This window comes from Euprymna scolopes, chromosome 43, assembly GCF_053919585.1.
Source record: "Euprymna scolopes isolate OS-2025 chromosome 43, ASM5391958v1, whole genome shotgun sequence".
NCBI classification, from domain to species: domain Eukaryota; kingdom Metazoa; phylum Mollusca; class Cephalopoda; order Sepiida; family Sepiolidae; genus Euprymna; species Euprymna scolopes.
Genome location: NC_136524.1, coordinates 43,829,563 through 43,857,411, shown reverse-complemented (window position 1 = coordinate 43,857,411; position 27,849 = coordinate 43,829,563). Strand labels below are relative to the sequence as shown.

At 32.5% G+C, this 27,849-nt stretch overlaps 1 protein-coding gene across 19 annotated transcripts in view; it reads left to right on the top strand.

Annotated features, from left to right (window-relative positions):
* The window catches only part of LOC145268305 (hypoxia-inducible factor 1-alpha-like), a 347,774-nt gene that overhangs the window by 195,088 nt on the left and 124,837 nt on the right, over positions 1-27,849 (top strand). For 15 of the 19 annotated variants that reach the window (XM_080123749.1, XM_080123746.1, XM_080123754.1 and 12 more), the window contains exons 4-11: positions 1,917-2,105; positions 4,810-5,066; positions 9,084-9,190; positions 13,084-13,231; positions 15,290-15,537; positions 21,295-21,372; positions 23,584-23,732; positions 26,503-26,535. In XM_080123749.1, the coding sequence (XP_079979875.1) occupies positions 1,917-2,105; positions 4,810-5,066; positions 9,084-9,190; positions 13,084-13,231; positions 15,290-15,537; positions 21,295-21,372; positions 23,584-23,732; positions 26,503-26,535 (1,209 nt within the window). The remainder of the gene's footprint in view (positions 1-1,916; positions 2,106-4,809; positions 5,067-9,083; positions 9,191-13,083; positions 13,232-15,289; positions 15,538-21,294; positions 21,373-23,583; positions 23,733-26,502; positions 26,536-27,849) is intronic. The other 4 variants (XM_080123761.1, XM_080123758.1, XM_080123757.1 and 1 more) reach the window with 1 other exon arrangement.

Below are 27,849 nucleotides of genomic sequence, written 5' to 3'. Positions count from 1 at the left end.
TCATACATTTTTAGTAAAGCTCATTATGTACAACTAAATTTTTGCGCAATTAAAATGTACGATTGGCTCCTGTTGATTCAAGCAACTTTACACGTTTCCGTATGACAAACAACAGGAGCAGTCAGTTGTACATTGATCAACATTTAGTTGTACATGTAATCTATATATATAAAAGTGAAAATGTATGTATGTATGTTTGTATGTATGTATGTGTGTTTGTGTGTCCGCTAAAAACTTTTGACAGACAGAACAAAAATTGACAAACTTGGTATCATATTGAAACTTCATCCTTTGGCCGAAAAATATCGAAAAATTGGCCAAAAACGTTAATTTTTTCACCCTGAAATCAACAATTTCCTACAGGGATGGGGGGGGGCAACAAAAACCGTCCTCTCATGACGAGATCGGTTCTACGCATGCGTCAGATGACGTCATGACCTGATTCAGTTTAAATAGTTGAAGAACTGACTAAATTTCATGTACGTTGTGTTAGCTCAGTTGGTTAGAGCGTTGGTTCATTATCTAAACGTTTTGGGTTCGAATCGTGGTGTTAGATGTCTTTGTTTTTTTTCTTTTTCGATTTTTTTAAATTTAAATATTGAACCAGTGTTATTTAAGCCATTTTTCACGTAACGTTCGTTTTTCTGTTTTTTTTTTTACTTCGCTTATTCTTAGGTTTTCATTAACACCCCTGACCGACCACACACACATACACACAAAAACACCCGGGTACCCACCGATTTTTTAAATTTTAATATCGAAACAGGCTTATTTAAGCCATTTTTCACATGTTTTTTTTTTTTTGGTTTTTAGTTTTAACATTCGTTTTTCTGTTTTCTTTTTTGTTTTTGTTTTTGTTTGTTCGATTTTTACATTTAACATCGTTCGTTTGCCTTACGTTAGTTTTTTTTGTGTTTTTTTTTTCGATGTTTTGATTACCCACCGCCCGGGTACCACCCCGCTTTATTTTTCAGATAAGTTTTAACGTTCGTTTTTCTGTTTTCCTTTTTTACTTCGCTTATTCTTAGGTTTTCATTAACAACCACACACACCTCCAAACACTCAGGCAACGCCGGGTACCCCCCCCCTCCCCCGCTAGTATATATAAAAGGCAAATATATGTGTTTACATGTCTCACAAAAATTTCTGACAGACACATCAGAACGAGACAAAATTGGTATCATTTTAAAGTTCAATCTTCTGAACGACAAATATCGAAAATTTGGCCCAACACATTGATTTCTTCATCCTCAACTTCGTCGTTTTTTTACAGGGGAGGGGGTCACTTTATTTTTGTCGACATTTTCGCAAGTCATCATCTCCTTTCGATTGACTACCCTTAATTCCGATGCTTGCGACTTCCAGTTGTGTGATGGACGCATCAGTGAAGACGTTAGGCTTTTTTTTTTTTTCTTTTACCTTCTTTTCCTCCTTCGCGTTACGGGCTCGATCCTGCCTGTCTGCTACCACCTTTGTTTTTAAATTTTTTTTTTTCATTGGACCTCTCTCCAACCAAACTGCTTACCTACTGTTGTTTTGACCCCCTCCCAGCCACTACCACTTTTTACCCCCACCCCCACCTCTTCTTGAGATTCCTTACTACACCACCTCGACACAATGCCAGATAGCCTCACTAGTTCTTAATAAGTCCCATTGTGGACTGATTCTTTTTTTTGTTTTCATTGGGATACAACTAACCATTGTGTGCATGTATGTTTTTAAAAATAAATATTAATTATTTTTATATTTACAGGCACTAATGTTTCATGCTTACCCACTCACCAATTCTAAGCAAGGGTAACATTATAGAATGTTATTCCTTTAACTTTTGTATCAATATATATTTGTATATTTATCTGTGTGTGTATTTACCTATACGGGTTTTTGTATTTTTGCTTATTTTCTTTATTTTGTAGATTGAATTTATGGGCCAGAATATCTTTGAGTTCACTCATCCGTGTGACCACGATGAATTCAGAGAAATGTTTTCAGAAAAATCGTTTGCCTGCGAACGTGATCCGTACAGAAGGTCATTCTCTGTGAGACTGAAATGTACGTTAACAAATAAAGGAAGAAACATTAATATAAAATCTGCCTCGTACAAGGTAAGGAGTTCCATAGAGATAACTTTGGTGATCACCCCCTCCCCCTCCCATATAATATGCTTGGACGAAGAAAAAAAAACTGGTGTTTGTTTAGATTTAGACTTATTTAAAAAAACTTAATTGTAAAAAAAATTAATCTTTGGTATTCGTACCCGTCATGTAACGAAGATGTCATATTCCAAAAATTATGTAAATTGATCTATTTTTTTTTTTTTTTTAAGGAATTTTAGCAATTTTAATAATAAATTGTATTCATGATAAGGCTGATTTTGATCTTGATAGTTTGAATTGAGTTGTCTTCCCCTTATTTATAAAATATGGTGGATCAAAACATAATGTAGCACTTAGTGATAAAATTTGATTTTCTTAGTTTAAAAAGAAACTACCTGATCAATTTACATGATTTTTATTTTGAAAATGATATCTTTGTCCTATGATGGGTACATACATCATGAGTTTTTTTGGGTTTTTTTTTGTATTTTTGTTTCGAAAATAGGTTTACTTCTAAATAAGCATCAAAAAACATTTTTTTTTTTTTTATGTAGACAAGGATAGATATTCTTAAGATGTGTTTATATTTTTTGATGCATCAACCAACCAATTGACAAAGGGGGTAGAAAGTTTTGGTCTGTGTGCAGAATTCTCCCTCTTCTTTTACTGGTATCAGGTCTGTTATCGCAGACATTGATGATAATGGCTCTTCAATACTCTTTTCATTCAGTCTTTCTGATGGGATCTATAGTCGTGTTTCTAGCGACCCTGTTTGTAGCGTAGCAGGGAGAGGGGATTTTGTCTGTTGCATGTATATCTCAATACGTGTGTCTCTTTGTCTATGTATATAATCATGATACATGTATCAGGGAAACCAACTCCAGGGTTCGCATAAGCTTAAAAAAATCCTTGAATTTTGATTTTTTGCTTTGAAAAGGCCTTATTTCTATTATTACATTGGAAAATCCTTGAAAATATGGAAAATGTCTTGAGAATCATATTCTTAATATTCAGTAAAAATTTTATGTCAAAATATTAAACATAAAATCGAGATAAATACTATTGAATTATTTTTTAAGTATTAATAAAAATACTATTAAACTTTTTTTTTTTTAATATTGAAAATAAAATCGAAATAAATTGTTCTGAAATTACACTGTATTATTGTGGATACAAGAGTTACATCCCGTTATCATGAAACTACCTGATGTTGTCTGTATAATAACTTCGCGTAGTTTCATGATATAGGGACGTAACTCTTGTATCCACAATACCTGAAATTAAAAACTTAAACAGTAAAATGAACACCAATCTATAATATGAAAAATAACATTTAATCGCACTTGTTGGCCAAATATAAGTGGGTCAGAGAATGTAAATATGATGGTTGACAGGCATGTTTTTTTGTATGTGAATGAAAATGACTTTTCCTGTTGTCAGTTAAGTTTTTTGGCTTGTTGTATCATTTTTTATCAAATTTTGTTTTGAAAACTTGAATTGGGCTGGAGAAGATCTTGAAAATCTTTGGAAATTCCTTGAAAATGGACATTTAAAATATGTAACAAACCCTGAATGCCAATAATAGAATCTTCAGATTCAGACAATACGATGATGAATAGTGCTTCACAAGACTTTTAATGATTCTGACTCTGTAACATAGTGCATACAAAGTCATGAGAAAATAGCAGCAGCAGCAAAGGATGGCTGGCTTGCAAAGAGATTAGCAACAGCAGTTTTTTTTTTTTTTTCAGTTTTCACCCCAAACAAAGCAGGGTGCCACTTTGAAGTAGGGGGCTACTATTGGGAACATAAGTTGCAGGGAAATTATGAAGAGAGATGAGCAGCAAGATATATTACAGTTGGGAAAGCAGAATCCCGGAAGGGTGTTCCAAAATCCAGCAGTTCTGGATAAGAAACTATTGGAGTAGAAGGCTTTCTTAAACCTAGGGATCTCTACTGTGTAAGGGTGGGATTTAGCTGCTTGTTGGGTTTGTTGGGGGGTATTTACATCGAGGGGGTACAAGTGCTTGTAGTTCATCTGAGCATTCACCATTAAAATACTTGTAGAACAGGCAGAGGGATGCTACATTTCATCGATGGGACAGAGGCTGAAGCCTAGATGACAGGACCTATCAGGTTGGTGACTCTCTTTTGAACCCTGTCCAGGAGTGAGAGACAAGTAGCAGAAGCACCAGCCCAAATGTGACAACAGTACTCCATATATGGGCGAATGGTGGCCTTATAGAGGTACAGCATACTTTCAGGCGTAAGTAACTTTCTAGTACAGTAGAGAGAGCCCACCTTCTTCACAGCAGCCTTGGCAATGCTCTCAATAGTTGAAAAAAAAAAACATATGCAAATTAGGAAGTGTGTGTGAGAAGAAAAGGAAAAATAGGAGAAAAAATGCACCATGTGGTCAAGAGAAGCAAAGTGTGCGTCAAAGAAAATGGACGTGTAAAGTCGAGGACGAGAACGGGCCAGCTGTAGCCGACTTGCGGTTGGAGGAAGGAGAAATACTCACCGGGCTAGATGGGCATGTGGCAGTGAGAGATTTTTTAAGTAATGTTGACGTGTAATAACTTTTGTTAAAAAAAGAAAAAATGCAGGCCCGGATTTTTATTTATTTATTTCCTTTGTTTGTTTGTAATTGGAACATTACAACTCTTCAATCACTTCAGTAAACATTCTATTTTTTCTTTCTTTTTTTTTATAGGTTATAAAGTTCACTGGCTATATATTTTATTTACCAAAAGGACTCGATCCAAAGACAGTGACTGTCAAAATTGAAAACGGGGAGATAGAGAATCAGATACTTGAGAACGATAAAACTAAGAATGGCGATTTGATGACATACTTGTTTGCTTTCGGAGAACAGATACCTCATCCATCAAATATCGAAGTTCCTTTGGGACAGAAAACATTCCTCAGTCAACACAGTATGGACATGAAATTCACCATTTGGGATGAAAAGTAAGTATCTTAATTAATGTTGGAATGGTTTAATCAGAGTTGCAAAAACATATGCCTATTTTCCAATGCAAAAAATGATTCCTTTAGAAGTATTTTGTTTTCATTTAAAACTTGAATTTCCATTGTTAGTATCAATAATGAAATGGTAAATTTTTATTGATTTTTAAAGCTGAAATCTATAAAGCACTTTTGATATCTTAATTTGTGTTGAAATGGTTTAAGCAGAGTCACAAAAACGTATGCCTGTTTTCAAATGCAAAAAAAGATTTCTTTAAAATTTGTTGCTTTCATTTAAAATGTAAATTTCCATTGTTCGTACTAATGATGAAATGATAAAATGGTAAATATTTATTGATTTTTAAAGCTGAAATCTATAATGCACTTCTGATAAGTGTTTTTTTCCCTCCATTTGCGAAAATATAGACAAGTGTTTACAAGGGTTCTTTTTATGGTAATATAAAAAAAAAAAAAAAAAAGAAGCCAACTCTATATCTATATATTGAGGGAATTTGAGAATTGAGTTGGGATCTGCAAAAATATTGGAATCATCTCATCAAAAACCTAAATTTATATTTTAGTACTTTTTAAACTCTCCACATAAGATGTTGGAAGTAATCCCCAGTCTCTAAATGCATCCCTACAGGGTTTACAAAAGCAGAAACCATAACATTTTCAAACATATCCTATTTTTATGAACTTTAAATCACATGTATAATATTTTATGAGGAAAACAATGGAAGTGGCCACAAATCTTTAATTGTCCTATTGAAGAAGTTATAAGGCCAATCTTCCTTTAAAACTTAAGATAAATTCTATTTTGATAAACTTTACATCATTCTAGCAAGGGGCACCTGACCTTCCTGATCCTAAAATATACTTAACATATTTTAATTCATGCAGATTTCATAGTTATTATTATAGAGCCAATTCTCTATTAGGTATTATATTGTACCTAATATATAGTAGTTAGTTCAAAAGTTTTAAAAAATATTGCCTTGGGTGCCATCAGCTAGAATCAAAATCAAAACATTTAGTGCTCCAGCCGCATCTCCTACTGATGTAACTATCAAGAGATAGGTTAAAAAAAAAAGATTTAATATTAAACTATTTGAAGAAATGAATTAAATTTAGGCATGCGCAGAAAGAAGTATTAAAATATGTCGACAAGTTGAAATGAACATTTTACTTTTCAACTTGCGGACATATTCCTGTATGTGTTATTCATCCACTCAAAGATTTTATTAAACCATCCCTGATGATTGATTGTTATTTCATGTTAATTTCAGTGTTATGTGACCAGTAGTTTGAGAGTTTGTTTAAATATTCATACACACAGACACACGTACATCTGTTTTATTTATATAGACTAGCAGGACCTGTGGAAATTCCACAGTGACATCTTTCGTACGTAATATATTGCTGCTAGGCATTCTGTTGACGTCTAGCATGACTGGAGATCCCACGATATTATTGTAGCCCTTTTGTTAAAACTGTAAAAGTATATATCATCTAAGTAATCTTGTTAATGTAGTGCCAAAATATATCTGGTTATTACGGTTTATCTCCAATATCCTTATAGGAATCTGTAACATATTTCTATTGTATGGATGCCCGGCGCGAACAGAAACCCCACAATATCATTATACCTTCTTTAGACAGAACAGATACTACTCTTGGATCTTAGTCAGAAAACCAAAAAGTATATTTTAGTTTCACGGACAGCCCAAAAGCAAAATCATTTTTTTTTTTTTTATTGTGTCTTCGGTGATTGGGAGATCCTATTTATTAAAAAGGAGGATGGAAGGGGATAACAGAATATGAATATTAAATTAGCGTATATGTATATACTACTTTAAGGTCTGTAGTATGTTATTACCTTCTATCCTCCTTTTTAATAAATAGGATCTCCCGATCAAATGATTTATAATCTGGAAACCGTGACACACGGATGTATGTATGTATGTATGTTCGTTAAAGGTACTACGTTATTATCTTCTAATATATAAAAAGCAAAATGTGTGTGTGTGTGTACGTGTATGTCTCACAAAAACTTTCAACACACTTAATGGATTCTCATAAGATCAGTATAGTTTTCGAGCTCGAACCTTCGGACGACAAATATCGAAAAATTGGCCAAAAACATTAATTCCTTCACCCTCAGCTAGGCAGCTTTGTACAAAGAGGATTCACTTTTTTTGCTGACATTTTAGCAAGTCATCGTATCAGTTGGATTGAGTATGTTTAATTTCAATGCTCTCGAATTCCAGTTGCATGATAGACATCGACTAAGATGTTACATGTTTTTTTTTCCCTCCTTTGCGTTACGGGTTCGAACCTGCCTGCATACTACCACGTTTTTTTTTTAATACCTCTCTTCACCCAGACCACCTACTTTTTTTTTTGGGGGGGGGAGTTCCTTACTCAACACACCCGGGCAACACCAGGTACCCCCGCTAGTTAATATATAGATGTATAAGATTCTCTGAGGAAATGATCCTGAATCTATGTCTCTTCTACATGTTGGATATCTACTGCTCCCTCCTAATTGAGCTATGAAGTCAGAACTTCCTTAAAACTTCCAATACATAAATCCAATCCTAATGAAATATGAACCATATTCACATTTAAATCTGATTTAGAAAGGTTTTCAAGATTTCAGTTTCTTTTTTATGATTCCATGTGATGTTTCTTTGTGTTATACATCTCTAGTAGTTTCTGGGTGTCCAGTTTGTGTCTATAGTTCAAGTGTGGTGTTAGTTTCCGCAGTCAAGGGTTTTCCTTAATATTTCGGCCGTTTTCATTGTTAGCTGTTGTATCTTCTTAGCCATCCTTTTGATTCAAATCTCTCTCATCTTTTGTTTCGATGTTTTTCAGTATTGTTCCTAGTGCTTCTACAGTTAGTGGAGTTATTTTGACTTTCTTAATCTTCCAGACCCCTTTGAGCTCTCTCGCCAGTTCTGTGTATTTGCTCCTTTTCTCTGTCTCCTTGATCTTCACGCTCTGGTCTGCTGGATTATTATTATTGTTATTATTATTATTATTTTTGTTGTTCTTAATATTATTGTTATTATTGTCCCATTAACTTTAGTGTTGTGATATTTTATGTGTTTTTGTTTTTTTTTTTCCCAAGAGCTGGCTCTTACACCAAAACTAGGGAGGATAGTCAAAGAGTCAATTAGATAAATAGTGCCTGGCATAGGATATTTGCTGTGCCAAGCAGAACTGACTTCTGGAGTACGGTGATGTTGTATCTGATTCCCAAGGAATTGAACCAAGCGCACCTATAATTATTGGCATAATGGAAGTTTTCTTATTCCACAATCTAGTGATCTTCACCCTCAAGTTCTGATAGTTCTGTAGTTTCTTGTTCTTCTTGTCTGTTAAGTTGATGTCGTTTAGGCAAGCTACATTAATAATTTGGTGTTCATTGGTTTTTTTGTTCATAACTACAATGTCCGGTTCACTGTGAGTTATCTCTTGGTCAGACTGAATCATGAAATCCCAGAGAATCTTAACATCCTCATTTTCCACTACCCTTTCTGGGTGATGTTGGTACCATTTGTCTGTCACTTAGATTCCAAACTTTTGGCACAAACTCCGGTGCAAATTTTGTCATGGCGACGTTTGTATTCATTTTGAGCAAGTATAGAACACACACTAATAATGTGTGACACTGTTTCAAGAGATTATACCACACAACCTGCACTTATCAGAACAGTTCTTCCCATAGATGTTTTTATTTGTCGCATTTGTATTTAGTGCCTGTTTCTGGGCAGCAAATATAAGACTTTGCTTTTCTTTTCAAGTCATCTTTAGACAGAAAATTCCACGTGTCCTGACATTTTTGTGTATCTTGCTCAAACTGACCATGAAGTTTCATTCTTTCCAACTCGGTCAACTTTTCTGCTTTGATTCTTTCTTTACATTTCTGCTTATCTTCCAACGATTCTTTATTGCTATTATTATTGTTGTTTTTGTTGTTTTTATAATTATTGTTATTATTATTATTTGTTTTAGAATTAAGGAATTGGTTGGTTACAATTCCGATGATATAATTGGACGGCCCCTATATGATTATTACCATGTCCTTGACGGGGAACTTGTAGGGAAGACATTTAAAGATTGTAAGTAACAAACAACAACTTTTTTATTCATTGTGCTTGCATTCATTTAAAAATTGCAGTAAATCAATATAGGAACATTAGATGATCCATGACCTGATGAATCAATGTTGGTACATCATACACTATATATATATATAGTATTTTATAAAATATATATGGCGATTAAGCTACACTGAATATTCTGCGTTTCATCCACTATAGGATTCGTCAGGCTTATGCGCATAAGCCTGACGAATCCTATAGTGGATGAAACGCAGAATATTCAGTGTAGCTTAATCGCCATATATATCTTATAAATTACTAACTAGCTCTACCTATGTATTGAGCATTTTTGAAGTAAATACTTAAAGTTTACGCATAAATCTATACTTTCGTATATTAAATTTATGTGAGTAAATGAAGTTGTTATATATATATATACACGAGCAAACAGTTGATAAAACATGTTAAAAAACACTTTGAAATGAGTTAATAACATATTTAATATGAAAAGGAAACACTAGATAAGTGGATAGTCCTTAATCCGCAGAGTTTCGAAGAAGTACTTTCCTTCTCATCAGAGGATAGGAATTAGCAAAATGCGGGATCGGATTTTGCATCCAAAAGTATTTGATGAAACAACAAGTAAGTCAAAGATCATACTTGAAAACAAAAAAGTGAAGCAGAGGGAATATGGTGGAGAAAAAGGTGATTACACATAAAAGGATAGTCTGGTGGAAGATAAATAATCCAGTGACGGTAAAATCCAAATATATAAATTCAAGAAAGTTATAACTTTATAAATATTAATTATTTAATATTGATAATATACTTTAATTTTACGATCTTGAATCATTTTGGTAAATTTAATTTTAATTTTTATTATATATATATAGTGAATGAATGACAAAAGTCTATATTCTAAAGTTCATGATGTTGACCATCTTATAATTTATTCCTTTAATTCAGTTGATATTTCCAATTCTTGACAGTATCTGCTTTATAGCACAAAATCAATCGCTTAATTATTATATCAATCATGCTCTTAACTCATCAGAAGAAATAGCAGCATTCAATCCATCAGAAGGAAATTCAAAATGGTGTAATTGAAACATGTAAACTATTTACAGCTTCTCTTCCAATTTTCAGATTTTAATCATGTCCAAACGCACTTTATTTACTGTCAAGAATTGTAAAAGTCAACTGAATTAAAGGAATAAATTGTTAGATGGTCAACATTGTGAACTTTGGAATATAGACTTTTGTCATTTATTCACTATATTGCTCTGTAATTACATCGAGCTTCTTAAATAAGGAGTGGTATATAAAATTGGAAATAAAGTAGATTTCTACAGAAAAATATATATTGCATAGTTAGAAACAAATAATTCTCTTTTCTTATGCTATGTTTCTTTTTTATTTACGTTATTTATTTATATGTCCTTCTCTTATGTTACACATCCTACTACTCTCTCACCTTCCTTCTATCCTTCTGGGGCCTGTGAGAAGTGTAAAATTGCTCCTTAGTTACCATTGTGTTCAGGTCCACTTTGACCAATACCTGCTAGGCCATCTGGTGCTCCCAGATTAGGCTGTACGAAGATACTGGTTTTCAAGCTAAAAATACACCAAACATTGATGTTAGTTTTTTCCTATCTCTTTGCAAAACTCAATCATGTTCTGCAATCCAAAAACAAACAAAAAAAAAACAGCAATTTTCTTAATACCAGCTAAAAAAATAATACTTGCACCTGAGAGTATCCTGTACTTCTACAAAGCCACCATTTGCCCATGCATGGAGTATTGTTGCCACATGTAGGCTGGTGCATCTACCACTATTCTCTACATCTTGGGCAAGGCCCCCAAAAGTCTCCACTCTAATAGGTCCCCTATTGTCAAGTAAACTCCAACCTTCCCATTGCAGCAATGTTGCATCTTTCTGCCTGTTTTATAAATACTTTGCAAACCTGTTTAAAAAACCCACCCGTCTTCTCGGTAGAGGTCTTTACATGTCAGAAAGCCTTCTAGTCTTCTTCCTTCACACTGCTAGACTTTGGAATTCCCCCTTTGTTACCTGCTTCCCTGACTGTACTGATATGCATAAGTTTAATGTTAACATGTAAATTGATATCTCTCTCAACTCTGCTAAACATGGTCCCAAATAGTAGCCGCTTATGTCCTTAAGTGGCAGTGTGCCTTTGTGGTGAACATGACTGAAAAAGATTTTTAAAAATTAAGAGAAAAAGAGGGATATAATAAGCAGGAGAAGACTAATTTTGAATTTTGTCACTATTTAAAAAATTAGCTATTTTAGTGGTATTCACCTGGAATTAATTACTTGTCCATTATTGGTCATAGTTGTTTTTTTTTTTTCTTTTAAGGAAAAAATATTTTCAAATATAGTTACATTCACAATTTTTCCTTTGTTTGAGGTAAACGTGACTATAGCAACAAAAAAAAAAAAGGCAGAGACAAATGTAATAAGTAGGAGAAGGTTAATTTGGATTTTGTCGTTATTTAGAAATATTAACCAGCTATGAAAATTCATGTTTTAGTGGTATTCACCTGAAATTGCTGGTCAGATTTTTATTTTTTTTCCTAAAAAAAAGAAAAAAAAAAATTTCAAATATATAGCCATGTTCACAGTTTTTTTTTTTTTTTTTTTTTTCGGATTTAACTTTTAATTGAATAAATTTAGAAAGAATAAAAAAGAATTATTTAAAATCTTAAAAATACTAATAAAAATAATTATTTAAATGTTTAATTTTTTAAAAAATACATTCTTCACTGAAATAATCTGTTTAATTTTACTTTTGTTTTACAAAACTAAGAAAATTAAATAAATCTTAAAAGATGAGAAGTGTAGTAGTAATTTTGTTTGATGACATTTATGCCATCTTTGATTTTATATATATATATATATAATACATATACATGTAATGTAATATATATATATATAATATATATATATATATATATATATATATATATATATAATTAATATATATATATATATATATATATATATATATATATAATTAATATATATATATATATATATATAATGTTTTTATCATTTCAACTTCGGGGTTTTTTTTTTGCTTAAATCATTAAAAATTGTTTCAATAATAATAATAATAATATCCTGCCGATCTCTTCAGATAATTCAAGTCAAAATAAAAGATTCTTAAAAATTACAAATGAGCATCAAATACCAAGATTTGAAGTGCTGGATAAAGAAAGGAATGGGGTGAGTGAGAGGGAAGAAAAGGAAAAGAGAGGAAGAGGGTTGGGGGAGAAATAAAGATTATATGTACTTAGGAATTATACTTAAATATTAAGAACTAGACAAAAAGAAATTAATGTTAAAATGAATTTAAAAGAAGAGGGGAGGTTGTTAAGAGAGGAAGAAAAGAAAGGGAAAATATTACGGGGTTAGAAAGAGAAACATGAGTGTCAGTCAGGGACAGCAGTAAAATAAGTTGCACATGCTGATTTAATTATCTGAAGAGATCGGCAGGATAATATTATTGTCCTGTAGATTGAAACAATTTGTAATGATTTAAGGTAAAATAACCCTAGGTTGAAATAATAAAAACATGTACATGGCTGATTGTGTTATAAATGGTGCCGTGACCAGTGACTGGCTGATTGTGTTATAAATGGTGCCGTGACCAGTGACCGGCTGATTGTGTTATAAATGGTGCCGTGACCAGTGACCGGCTGATTGTGTTATAAATGGTGTCATGACTAGTGACCAGCTGATCGTGTTATAAACATATTTACCTCTACTAAAGTATTGACCACTTTTTTCCCTGTTTTTTTTTTTTACCAAATGTATCTCCTAATATATATATTTATATACATATATGTATAAGATAATACAGTATATTTTGTTTTAATTTTTATTTTAGTGATTGGTAAAGGTCAAATAATGACTGAACAGTATAGATTTCTGGCCAAAAGAGGTGGTCATGTGTGGGTAGTCACTCAAGCTACTATCATTTACGACCAACGTTCGCAGAAATCTCAGTATGTTGTATGTGTACACTATGTACTAAGGTAAGAAAATTATTTATAATATTTAAAAAAAAAATTTTTTACAGGCACATAATGCACTTTTTATATTCATGAAAATAAGAGATGTGTGTAGGACAGGAGACTTTGTTGATTTGGTCACCTTAAAAGAGTGGATGAGAATTTTGGGGTCAGGAGATGTAGAACAGTTAGGGTATCATGTTCAATTTTACAGGGGAAGGCTAAAGAAAACATCGAAAGAATTGACGGAGATGGACTTGAGAGAAAGAGGGATAAATAAAAACTTAGTCAGAGATATGTTGGTTTGGAAGTAAAATTTTAAAAGTTGTCTAACACGTGTTAGCATATTAAAATGAATGATAAACCAATACCTTTTAAAAACATGGAAACTTTCTTTGTTTCTAGGTTTAAGTCTACTGGAAAATCTATAATGCTTTTAAACTCCAAGCCTTCTCTCATCGCTGCAATGTTGCATTGTGGTGCTATTTTTTTACATGTATTTTAATGAAAAGTTCTCTAATGAACTCATTGCACTTCTGCCCGTTTTGTCGGGAGTATTATGTCAAGGGGCACATTCGAGAACATTCCATTAAAATACAAGCACAACTCATGATTTATGGAAAATTTATAATAAGTATATTAATAATAGGCAATCAGCAGTTCCCCTACTATCCAACAATCATGATGTTGCTAGCATGAAGCAAGGCTAAAGTTCTTTAGTTCTGCTTCATGCCAGTCATGGCGTATTTTCTCTCCTCAAAATTTTAAAAGGTCTGGAACCTTTTTAATTTTTGTATTTGAATTTTTCTTGCCTGATGAAATCAAATATGATTGAAACAGTCTGCACATCGTAGCAAGATATGACTGTATTTACATAATATATATATATATATATATATGTATATATATATATATATATATGACTGTATTTACATAAAGAATAATAGAAAAAAGAAAAGAAGTTTTAACAAAGTACTGTCTCCATGGGTCACTTGGAGATAGGGGTACATAGATATTCAGCCGATAAAGGGGGTAATGTAAATATTCAGAATGACTTCTACTGTCTTACTCTGAGAATTTTATACGTATGGTATAAATTTCATAGAAATGATATATTTGAAGTTGCAAGGAGATTATGCCATGAAGAAATCTTAAGTGATCACTTATGAAATTAAAGGGCAGTGTAGAAGGTTAATATCCCTTATATGCGAACTAGCCTGGGTGGCCGGCATTGTCCGGGCGTTTGGAGGTGTGTGTTGAGCAAAAAAAAAAAATAAGTGGTTAGGGTAAGGTTAAGTGGTAGTAGGCAGGCAGGCTTGAGCCCATACTGGGAAGGAGAAAAAGAATGTGAAAAAAAATGTGATGTCTTTGCCATTGCCTCTATCGCCAAACCGGAAGTGGCGAAGGTTTAAATTAAGGCTAGTCAATCAAAAAGAGGGGATGAGTTTCGGCAAAAAAAGCGACCCCCCCCTCCTTGTAGAAAAGTGCCCAGTTGAGGGTGAAGGAATTAACGTTTTTAGCCAATTTTTCGATATCTGTTGTCCGAAAGGCCAAGGTTCAAAACAATACCAATTTTGTGAAAATCTGTCGCCTCTGTCAGACGTTTTAGGCAGACATACAAACATACATACATACATACATTTAAACATACAGGTGAGATTTATATTATAGACTAGCGGGGGGCACCCGGCGTTGCCCGGGTGTTTGGAGGTGTGTGTGGTTTTGGGTAAATCAAAACTCCGATATGATATATTTGTTTCATCATGGGTACATACATTATATAGATTTTTCTTTTTATTTTTTGTTTTTGAATTCTGGACAAGAACCAAAAATATATATTTTGTAATTAACTTATGTAAGAAAAAAAATGTGATGTTTTTTTAAAAAAAAAAAATAAAAATGGATTTTGTTTCTGTTGTATTTTTGATTTAAATAAAAACCCATGAAAATATGTTTGGTTTCAATAAAGTAATAAAATAAAATTAAAAAAAAAATGAATGAATTTGGATAATCAATTTTTTTTTATTTCTTATTTTTCAAAACTTGTGTTTCAATTAAATGTCTTTGCCTTTTCTATTTTAGTGAAATCTTGGACAGACATGAAATTGTGTCTATTGTTCAGTTGGCCGGATGCGATGATGAAGAAGAGGTGGAAGAGGTCAAAGAAGTTTTGGCAATAGAAAACAAAGAAGTGCTGGTGGATCTGGTGCAGTCTCCATCATCAGAAGAATCCATTCCTGGTCCGCAGCTTAATACTGAAAAGATCTTTGCTCCAAAGACGAAAGATATGGAAGAAGAAATATTTGCACAAAATAATACAGCCATTCAAGGTATTATTATTTTTTTTTTTTTTGAGAGCACTTTTCTGTGGCACTTGTTTATTACTGTGTTTTTGAACAACTTTTATTTTTGAAGAACTCCTTTGAGGAAGAGACAATTCTACATAACATTTAATTGAAAACAAAACAAATACACAAAAGTAATAACCATAATCTAATATATAAAAAGCATAAATAATATGTCTGTCTGTCTCCATATTTTCAAACTTTATCTCTTTCGAAACTAAAAGTTGCAGAGTGGTGCTAAGGGCCTCAAATGATAGGATTTTTTTTACGGACTGTTCTTTTATGGCTCTTTAGCCGGTTAAAATAGTTAAAAATGGGCAGAATTGAAAACAAATCGTTATACATTTTGTACATTCATCTTAGTTTATTTTTAATCAGTTCATATGCGTGTCATGTTGGTACAGTGGTAACATCACCAGCTTTGAATGCTACAGTTTTGCTTTCGATTCTAGCTGATGGCACCCAAATACTTTTTTTTTTTACTTTTGAAATCACGACTTTATAATAATATATACAAAATCTGGACAAATTAAAAATATCATATTTAAGCGTATTTTACAAACTCCTCCCACCTCGCTAATAAAGTTGATTCTATCTATATATCTATAAAAATGAAATCGTCTGTGTCTGTGTATTTCCATACATAACTACTGTCAATTTTCAGTTTGCAGACTCGAGATTTGACATTAAGGTTATTGAGATTTGGGAAAATCTTTTCAATTAGTTTTCAGCCAGAAATTTAGCTGTCAAGGAGTCAAAGTTCAACGATTTAACCTTTGAAAACTCTACTAAACTCCTCCGCCAATTTTGGGTTTAAACACTTGAAATTTTAGATGTAGGTTACTTGGACATGGATCAAACTTTTTAATTTAGTTTGAGCCCAAAACGAATGTTAAGGGGTCAAAATTGGGGTCAAAGTTAAAAAAAATTGATCTCTGCGGTCTTTACCAAATTATTCAGTTAAGTTTTGGTCTAAACATTTGAAATTGTACATAAAGTGTATTCAGACATAGAACAAGCTTTTTAATCAGTTTTTAGCCTAAAATTTGGCTGCCAAAGGGTCAAAGTTCAAAAGATTTGACCTTTGTGGTCTCTAGCAAACTATTCAACCAATTTTCGGTCTAAACATTTGAAATGTTACATAAACGGTATTCAGACATGCAGCAAGCTTTTTAATCAGCTTTTGGGCGAAAATTTGACTGCCAAGAGGTCAAAGTTGAAAGAGTTGACCTTTGCAGACTCTACCAAACTCCTCTGCCAATTTTGGGTTTAAACACTTGAAATTTTAGATGTAGGTTACCTGGACATGAGTAAAACTTTTTTATATATATTTACATATGCACATAAAGTTATGAACAGTACATAGGGCCCAAGCAAAGCCGGGCTGAACTGCTAGAATATAATATATGAAAAGATCTTTGCTCCAAAGACTAAAGATATGGAAGAAGAAATATTTGCACAAAATAATACAGCTATTCCAATTTATTTTTTGTGTGTTTTGAACAATTTGAATTTTTATTTTTAAAGAACTCGTTTGAAGGGGAGACAATCCACATTTACTTTTAGTTAAAAACAAAACAAATACACTAAAGTAATACCATAATATATGGCTGTCTGTCTCCATATTTTCAAATTCTATCATACCATAGTACAAAATAAAACATTATCTGAACTTTTATCAAATTAAAATAAAATTAAGAAAATTCTAATAACACAAAATGAAACCTTAATTACCTGAACATTTATTGAATTTAAATAAAAAAACAAACTTTTTATAAATTTTAAAATCCATACATTTTCATATAATGACAACTTAAATCAATTTTGGAATTTCTTTAATTTTATTTTAGTTCAATAAATGTTCAAATAATTAATGTTTTATTTTGTACTGTTGTATTACTTTTAGTGCATTTGTTTTCTTTTTAACTAAAAGTTACATTTGACATTTTCAGATAGGGGAATCTTGAATTGTCTCCCCCTCAAAGGAGTTCATAAAAAATGAAAACAAAGGAAGAAAGCAGTAACGCACAATTGCGTATTCTGTTAAAAAAAAAAATTTGAGATGTGGATTGATAATATTTTGATTGTTTGGATTATTCACACTACTGTTCTCATCTCGAGTGTTCTTTTCGGCCAAAGTAATTTCCTACTTTCTTGTCAAACTCTGGAATCTGCAAAGAATTCTGAATGGAACTCTTTATTTAATCCACACAGGTAATCTGCTTAAGTTCTGTTAAGTAATTCACTGTATTCTTAGTATTGCGCTTATTGAGAATTGAACCTTCAATCTCCAGAAGGGTGTCACTTACAACTGAATTTTGCCTAGTACTGTATCTGCCATAGGTGCTTTTATTCTGTTTATTGATTTTGTGTCTTTTGAGATCTGTTATTTTTACCAATAATATCTTAACTTTTAATAATAAAAAAAGATTTTATTCATAATGTTCTCATCTTGAGCATTATTTTCACAACTTTTTGGTCGATGTAACCTCCAGCCTTCTTCAGGTGTATCTTTTTGAAGTCTGGAATCTGTATGAATTTTCAAACAGAAACCCTTTATTTAATCCACGGCATAATCACATTTGATACACCGGTTCTGGGCAGATCACCGAAGTTAAGCAATGATGAACCTGGCCAGTACCAGATGGGTGACCATTTGGGACTTCCAGGTGCTGCATGTGCTCTCTGCTTATCTCGGTATTGTTTCCAACAAGTCCTGGACTTCTCCTTGCCACTGGACTCAAGCAGTGCCAATTCAGGAGAGGTGTGATTGGGAATTGTGCAACTCTTGCTACACAATTACACGCGCAGCTGCCCCCACAGTGTGTGTGTGGGGGGGGGTATCCTTTGTTTTTAGAGACTGAATCCATAAGGATAGCATACATCTGTTCTGTCAGTCATGACTAGGTAGGAGTCCTCAGTAATCTGCAATTATATTTTGAGTTGCTCACACTGAGGATTGGAGCTTTAATCTTTGGAAGAGTACAACTTGCAACTTTTACCAAGTACTTTATCTCTTACAGAATCTGTTTTTGTTTTTAGATGTATATTCTTGCTACTTACCACTATACAGCACTACTTATTATGACATACTATTACTACCATATGTAGATATATATATATATATATATAGAGAGAGAGAGAGATACGGCACAATCGTGTTGACACCCCAGTTCCCGCCAGATCACCAAAGTTAACCAACGTTGAGCCTGGCCAGTACCAGATGGGTGACCATTTGGGAAGGCTAGGCGCTGTATGTACTGTGCAGAATCATAGAAATTTTCAAGTTGGTATCTGCATTAATTCACTGCACCCCAGTCTTTAAGACATGAATCTAGGAAAAGGAAAGAAACTCTGATGTAAAAACCTGTGGTCCACTGTATACTCTGTCATGTGGCAATCATCTGCACCAACAAAGGTTAGCAGTAATACCAAAAGCCGTGGTTGGTTCTACACAAAGCCTTCACCACTATAAACAAATCATCTGTGTGGATTTCCAAGCAACTCAGTTGTGGCAGAAGCTCATATGTCGAAATTGATGGGATAGTTCATCATATATAGAATAAATTTAAAAAAAAAAAAAAGATAAAGAGTAAAGTTAAATAGTAACGTTATTGCATTATCAATTCAAGAAGGGTTATATAAAAAGGGCTGAGGGAAAAACCTTTTTAGGCCAAGTTACCCTTATTAACTTGATAGTGTAATAAAGTTTCTATGTACCTTTACTCTTAATCCCTTTTCTTAACTTATTCTGTTGTTTGCTCCTCTTAACCAGGTAGAGCTTTTTTAATCAAGATATCATTGGCAGTCTAAGGGACATCTCGATTTCTGCCTATATTTATAAACTTATTATTTTATCAAAATTCATTTTTATTCTTAATCAAATATTTTGATTTTTGTCTTTCTTAATCACTCGTGCTTGATTTTAACCTTATAGTTTTCACTTAGTTCTCTTTGTAGCAATCTAGGTTCAATTTGCATCATAATCTGTTTATCTTGATATTTTGCAATTACTTAATATTTGATTAAAAAAATTTTTTTTCTACTTTTGTGTTCTATAATTAAATTTAAATTTAATTCTATTTCCTCTATTTAGATTATGGTTCAATTTCTATCTGTTAAGTTAATGGCATATTACTTCATTTATTATGCCATTCCAAATTATTACTGCAATATATTTAAAATTATCTTACTGCTCTTACCCTTCACATGTTCTTTATTATTTTTCATAGATATTATTTTAATCAGGTCTTAGGCGAATTTATTTCTTATTTTATATTTTGTTGTTTTAATGTTTGCAAACATACTATACGCATGTCGCATGTTCAATTATTAATACCGATAATCATGGAGCTTAATTAAGTTCATTAATATTGACTTTGATTTTATTGGCATTGTACATTACCAGAATTTTAATATAAAAAAATTTTAGTTAAAAAAAACAAACTAATAATACACCCACATATATATATATGAGCAAACAGTTAATAAAATATGTTAAAAAACACTTTGAAATGAATTAAAAACATATTTAATCTGAAAAGGAAACACTAGATAAATGGATAGTCCTTAATCCGCGGAGTTTCGAAGAAATACTTTCCTTCTCATCAGAGGGTAGGAATTAGCAAAATGCGGGATCGGATTTTGCATGCAGAACTATTTGATGAAACAACAAGTAAGCCAAAGATCTTACTTGAAAACAAAAAAAGTGAAGCAGAGGTAATATGGTAAAGAAAAAGGTGATTACACATTAATGGATAGTCTGGTGGAAGATAAAAAATCCAGTGACGGTAAAATCCAAATGTAAAACTTCAAGAAAGTTAAAAGAATTTCCATTTGTACAAGTAAAATCCAAGGAAATCCCGTAATTGGAAGAAGATGGTCCACAATAATCCAAAGGCAGAAATCCATGGAATAATTCACAAAAAATGTGTACAAGGAAAAAAAAGAAAAGATTCCAATAATATTAATAAAAGAAAAATAAGATGTGCTTTTCACTATATGAAATAATATAAGAATTAAGAAAAATAAGATGTGCTTTTCACTTTCTCTCTCTCTCTCTCTCTCTATATATATATATATATATATATATATATATATATATATATATATATATATATATATATATAAGAATTATGACTGATGAAAATAAAGATTGAATAAATTGCAATATTTATAAAGGTATCAAAAATTCAAGCAAGAAATTAAAATTAAGAATAATCCTTCATGTGTGCAATCATTTCTGAGACAAATATATATGGATTAATGAATCTTGCCATCAACACAAATATAAAAGCCACTACTTCTTTCCTAGAGCTTCCTGTCTATGAGACACAACAACACCACAGGGTTGCTTCACAGCTGACTATAACATGGTTGTTTTCAAGTCCAAGACATCTTTGTAAATAATCAACTTCTACCCAGTTTCCACTATTACTGTCACTCAGTTTCCCTTATTTTTGAATGGCACCTTGGCCTTGATAAGGGTGTATAAAAACCACTTTTGCATTATATAAAAAAACCCAAAATGGTTAGCAAAAAAATGTATATTTTGTAATTCACGTATTTAAAAAAGAAAGTGATTTAAAAAAATTTTGTTGCTATTGTATTTTTGATTTAAATAAATAATTGAGTAATACTAAATATAAAAAAAATGAATGTTTCAGTTGCATATGCAAGAAACGTGCATATACACATTGTCTTTTAAGTTTTTTTTAATATGTAAATATTTTTTCTTTTCAGTGGATGAATGCCTGCAAGATCTGACGCATCGTGCTCCCAGTGCAGGAGATGTGTGTATCAGCTTACCCTTTCCGACATGTAAGTAACACTTATGACTATTCTTTATTCTTGAAAGAAACAAAAAAAAAAAAAAGGTCAGAACTCTTAACTCTCAATATTGTACTTCACCAACGCAAGAGGTTTTTCTGTTCCGAAGCTTGCTTGCATCTTCACCCAAGCCGCATACTTTTCTTTTAGTCTTCTTTCCAACTGACAATGAACTCATGTGAACGAGATAACATATCCTAAAAAAAACAAAAAAAAAAACAATTATTTTTATGCTGCCACCTTGAACCCCGACAATGCCTAAATTTGCATTTGTCTTATTTTCGTATCGGAATGGTTCCATATTTGAGTGCCAATGTTTCTCTATGGTGGGCACACACCAACCGTGGACGCTTATTTATTTTGGATTATACCATATATCTTACGTCACTCTGATGCAGGCTCAATGCATTTGTCCCGGATAAACAATTTTTTATGTTTATGCACTTATGTTACCATGCTGAAATAATGTTATTTAGAAAGCCATTCTTTCTGTACTTTCACCTAACACTTAAAAAAAAAAGATATTGTACTTGAATTTAGCTTGAAAACACTATTTAAAAAAAAAAAAAACATGCTAACATAAATGTATAAGCACCATATTTTTGGATTATACCATATATCTTACGTCATTCTGATGCAGGCTCAATATATTTTTCCCGGATAAACAATTTTTTGTGCTTATGCACTTATATTACCATTTTGAAATAATAATGTTATTTAGAAATGTATAAGTACCACATTTTCTTTTAAAAAAAATCATCATCTGTAGTAGTAGTGGTGGTGGTGGTAGTAGTAGTAGTAGTAGTAGTAGTGGTGGTGGTGCTAGAAGTAGTAGTTACATGTTGCTATGTGTTGGATGGCTTTAAGAACTTGGCTTTCAAAGTAACTTATTTTATTTGTTTCTTGGGTTTGTATTACTGTACACATAGATTCGAAAAAGTTGTCAAAAAACAAATATATAACAAATAAATGTTATCAAAGGCAAGATAAGTTACTTTTCTGCCAAACTGGATATATTTTTTGTGTTTTTATTCAATGTAACATGTTTATTCAGCTCGAAAAACATACAGTGTTTACCGATGTATTCAAAAATTCAAGATGGCGTCTCACACCCTCTTTAACACCGTAAGTATGTAAAAAGGTGTTATAAATAAAAAACTATACAAAATACTATTAAAAACCCGCCGAATATATGTCAACCTATGTCACGGTAACATATATTGAGCGAGTTTTTAACAGTATTTTATCCGGTTTTTTATTTATAACATCTTTTCCCACACTTACCGTGTTAAAGAGAGAATAAGACGCCATCTTGAATGTTCCAATACATCGGTAAACACTGTATGGTTTTTGAGCTGAATAAACATGTTACATTGAATAAAAACCCGAAAAATATATCCAGTTTGGCAGAAAAGTAACTTATCTTGCCTTTGATAACATTTATTTGTTATATATTTGTTTTTTGACAACTTTTTCGAATCTGTGTGTACAGTAATACAAACCCTGTTTTTTTGTTTGAAAGTCCATCTTTATCACATTCTTCCATTTTTTCCTTTGGCTTTCGTCCCACTGACGGACCTTCTTACTCTAGTAGTTCTAAATCTACTATCCCAAGCGCTTTTATTCATTCTTCTAATGTGACCAAACCAAGAAAGTCTACTGTTCTGTACATGTCTCTCTATATTGTCTAGATGTAGTCTTCCTCTATTTTACAATTGCTGCGATAATCAATGTGCTGAATTTACATGGCACATTTTTAATTCCATTTTTTTTTTTTTTTTTGCTTCGGTTATCATCCAGAATTTTCTATGTGTTAAAAAAACAAAGATAAATAAGAAAATCAAATTTTACAAGTAACAGAAGAGTGGCTGTCTTGTCCACCATTTTGAAAACAATTTTTTTTAAAGGGAGATAACAATAATTCAAACTTGCAAGATTTATGTTGCAATACCTATGAATTCACAGTAATCGCTTAAAAAAAATAAGACTGCAAGATCAGTTTACGTGAAATTTTGGAATATGATATTTTTGTTTTGTCACAAGCATATGCATTTTACAGATTTTTTTTCTTTTATTTTTGTTTTTTTAATGTTAGGAAATTGTGGACAAGAAACTTTTATTTCTTTTTTTTTTTTTTTTCAACATATGCCTCTTTCAATTTTATATTAATTGAATTTTGGACATTTTTTTTTTTTCTCTAAGTTGGTAATGGTAGCGACGTGACCGATTCACCCGTGGAAATTGTAAAGCTGAAAGATGAACCCATTGAAGAACCAACTGTTTTCATTTGGAATTCTAACGATGAATTGACATTTCAGCAAAGCCCACATGTGGGTTTAGTAACTCCGACAGTGAGTACAAGCTTTTTTTTATTTTTGGCTTTAATTTTTTTGTTTTACTAGGAAAAAATGTTTTCACTTCATTATTTAACTAGCATTTCAGCCCGAATGTTTGGAGGTATATGTTGAACAAAAAAAAAAAAAAAAAAGGCGGTCAATTTTTTTACATTTATTGTTTTGGGCTCAAATCATGTTATTAAGTTAGATCCATGTCCAAGGAACCTATATCTAAAATTTCAAGGGTTTAGACCCAAAATTGGCGGAGGAGTTTGGTAGAGTTCTCAAAGGTCAAATCGTTAAACTTTGACTCCCTTAACAGCCAAATTTCTGGCCGAAAACTGATCACAAAGATTTTCCCAAATCTCAGTACCCTGTATATCAAATTTTGAGTCTGTAGACTTAAAATTGACAGAGTTATTGTATAGGGAAATGTACACAGACACACACACACACACATACAGACACGTTCACTTTTATAGATATATAGATATACATGTGGCATAATGGATAAAGTACTTGATACGTTGTAGTTGTAAGTTATACTCTTTTTTGAAGTTGAAGGTTCAATCCTCAGTGCGAGCGACACTCAAAATGCAATTGTGAATTACTTAGGGCTTCTACTCAGTCATGGCTGACAGAACAAGAGCATGCTATCTTTGTATATTAAATAAAGGGTTCTGTTTGAAATCCTGTGCAGATTCTTGGGTTCAACAAGATACACCTGGAGAAGGTCAGAGATTACATTGACCAAAACGTTGTGAAAATAACGCTCCATATAAGAACAGTGATCTAAATAATCCAAGTAATACACATTATTTACTTATTCTGTGTAATTATCTTTTAATTAAATGCTAGAAAAACTGAGCCTATGCGTAGTATTTTTCTTACCTATACTAGCGGGGGAGCCCGACCTGGTCCGGTCGTAAAATATACTTAAATATATTTTAATTCATCCGGATTTTGTATTTATTATTACAGACAGCTCTGAGTCGCGGACACTTTAGAGTTTTGGTATAACATGCTTTGGTTAGATGAGACCAAAATTGACTTGTAGACACCAATTATGACTCCTCAAGCGTTTCTATCAGCGCTGACTCCGCACCATTCTCAACATCCACTGGGGTTACTATGTCACCAATGTTGAGATCATCGAGCGGGCGGAAATCACCAGCATCGAGGCCATGCTGCTGAAGTCGCAGCTTCACTAGGTCGGGCACGTCTCCAGAATGGAGGATCATCGCCTGCCCAAGATAGTCCTATATGGCCCAAGATAGTCCTATATGGCCCAAGATAGTCCTATATGGCAAACTCTCTACTGGCCGTTGTGACAGAGGGGCACCGAAGAAAAGATATAAAGACTCTCTGAAGAAGTCCCTCAGTGACTGCCACATTGACCGCATCCAGTGGTCTGCTCTTGCTGCTGACCGTAATACCTGGCGACGTACTGTCCACCAGGCTGTCACCTCCTTTGAGATTTCCCACACAGAGAATCTGCAGGAGGAAGATTCAGTTGATGGTTCTATTGAATTCTGTTGGAACAATAATTTGGCACTGGAAGTCTCACAAATCAACCCTTCCTTTGGCTAGATCAGGTCGTCCTTGAAAAATAACCAAACATGCTGAAAGGTTATTAACAAGGAAGGTCATGAATTTGCCTCGGAGAGCTGCAGAAGGACTTAGAAAACAGTGAAATTAAAGTTAGCAAGGACACAATCAGTAGAACCCTTCACCTTAAAGACATCTTCTCTAGATCAGCAAGGAAAACTCCCCTTCTTAAGCCAAAGTATGTTCGTGCTAGACTTGATTTTGTAAATGAGTATGCAAGCAAGCCTCTACAGTTTTGGTATAACATGCTTTGGTCAGATTAGACCAAAATTGACTTGTTTCGCAATCCAAAAACACCGAAAGTTTGAAAAAAAAAAAAGGTACTGAATACCAGTCAAAAAACACCATTCCAACAATAAAATTTGGAGGAGGATCCATTATGATCTGGGGTTGTTTTCGTGCAGAAGGTCTAGGACTCTTCCTAGAGTGGATGAAACGCGGAATATTCAGTGTAGCTTAATCGCCATATATATTTTATAAATTACTAACTAGCTCTACCTACGTATTGAGCACTTTTGAAGTAAATACTTAAAGTTTACGCATAAATCTATACTTTCATATATTAATTTTATGTGAGTAAATTAAGTAGTTATATATATATATATATACATATATATATACATACAAGAAGTGTGTATATATATATATATATATATATATATATATATATATACATATATATATATATATATACTTCTTGTTTTATCAAGAAATGTCTACTAAAACAAATTTTTTCAACAACTACTTTAAAGAAATAATTTTTGTTTTTTTTAAGATGGAAGCTAAGGGTAAAAATCAAATATTTTTACTCTTCATCTATTGTATCTAAGAAGTTCCCCCCCCCCCAGAAAAGTTTCAATAAAATAACTTTTTTGATTTTTCATAATGCCGAAAACATTTGTTTTTCTTTCATAGAAACAATTATGATCAAAAACAATTTTTTTCTTTTTCTTTTTTAAGAAACATCAGAAAAGTTTTCTTTTTTATTAACAAGAACATGTCTTGTTGAGAGCTGATTGGCTGATCACGTCAGCTTTATCCATCTTCTTTTCTGGTAGCTGACCATAAACTACCAGAAGATGCGGATGTGACCTTGGGCCAGGTTCTGGATATATTGATTGCACTGCCACTATCTCTCTATCTACTTATGATATATATTATTTTCTTACCTTTTCAGAGTACTGATTCAGAAGCCCAAGATTTCTCAAAGGTAGGGAATATATTAATCATTATTTTAATTCCACATCCGACGTGATCATCCTGGTCTTGTAAGTGTGTGCAGAGAAGGGTTAGGGGAGTAACCCTTTAATCCAATTCTATATCTTCTCACTCCATTGCTGACCTTCCATGGTCAGAATTCATACCCAGATTTTCAGAAAAGGAATAGTTTTGGGAAGTGGTCGGATGTTACTTCCACATGTATGTAGATGTATAAAATAATCTCACAAAAAAAAAAAAAAAAAGCTTCAACTTTTTGTAAAGGGCGAATGTCTGTATGTCCAAAACTTGAAATATACACAACAGACACCCATAAAGTTGGTATTTTTTTTTTTTTTAAAACAGTATAACCCTAAATGTATGATATTTTATGAAACAAAAAATCGTTAATTAGGCATCAGCTGACAATTTATATTATCAAATATTATCAAGACACACATCTTTTAATGTTATGCAGTCCATTGTAGTCAAGAAAAAGGATGATCAGGTAACATCTGCACATATACTACAAAGGGGTGACCAAAAGATTGAAGTATTCAGGATAGCTAAACAGCAAATATTAATATATAAAAGAGAGATGCATTCGGAATGACAATGGAGTGTTAGCAACAAATGACTTTAACGAAAAAGGATGCGTGGAAAAGCTATTATGAGAAATTGTTGAACACTGTTTTTATTGAACTGAAAAATCACAGTAGGAGTGTGTAGTCTAAGAATTGAGAAAGAAATGGTACGTGAAACTACAAGTAAGATGAAGAATGGTAAGGTTGCTGGAGACTCTGTAACCTTAGCATTGCAGAAATGTTGAAGGTTGCGGGCGAAACAAGTATTTAGATGATCACAGACTTGACAAATCGGATTATAAAAGCAGTTAATCCAAAAGACTGGGAACTTAGTACGGTTGTGTATTGTTACAATTATAAAAAAAAGAACTCTAGATAGAGGTAATTACGGACTTGATGGATCATTTCCTGAAAGTGATTAAGAGAATAACTTTGGCTGAGCAGGTATACTATGAAGGATCAAAAGAATGAAGTTATACAGGATAGCTAAACGGGTAGCAAATATTGAGAGATGCATTCGGAATAGCAATGGAGTGTTAGCAATAAATAAGCATAACAAAATTATGATTGAAAAAAGTTCAAATTATTAAAAACAGAAAGTAGATTATTTTAAATCTTTAAGATATGAATAAAAAGTTCAAATTATTAAAAACAGAAAATAGATTATTTTAAATCCTTAAGATATGAATAAAAAGTTCAAATTATTAAAAACAGAAAATAGATTATTTTAAATCCTTAAGATA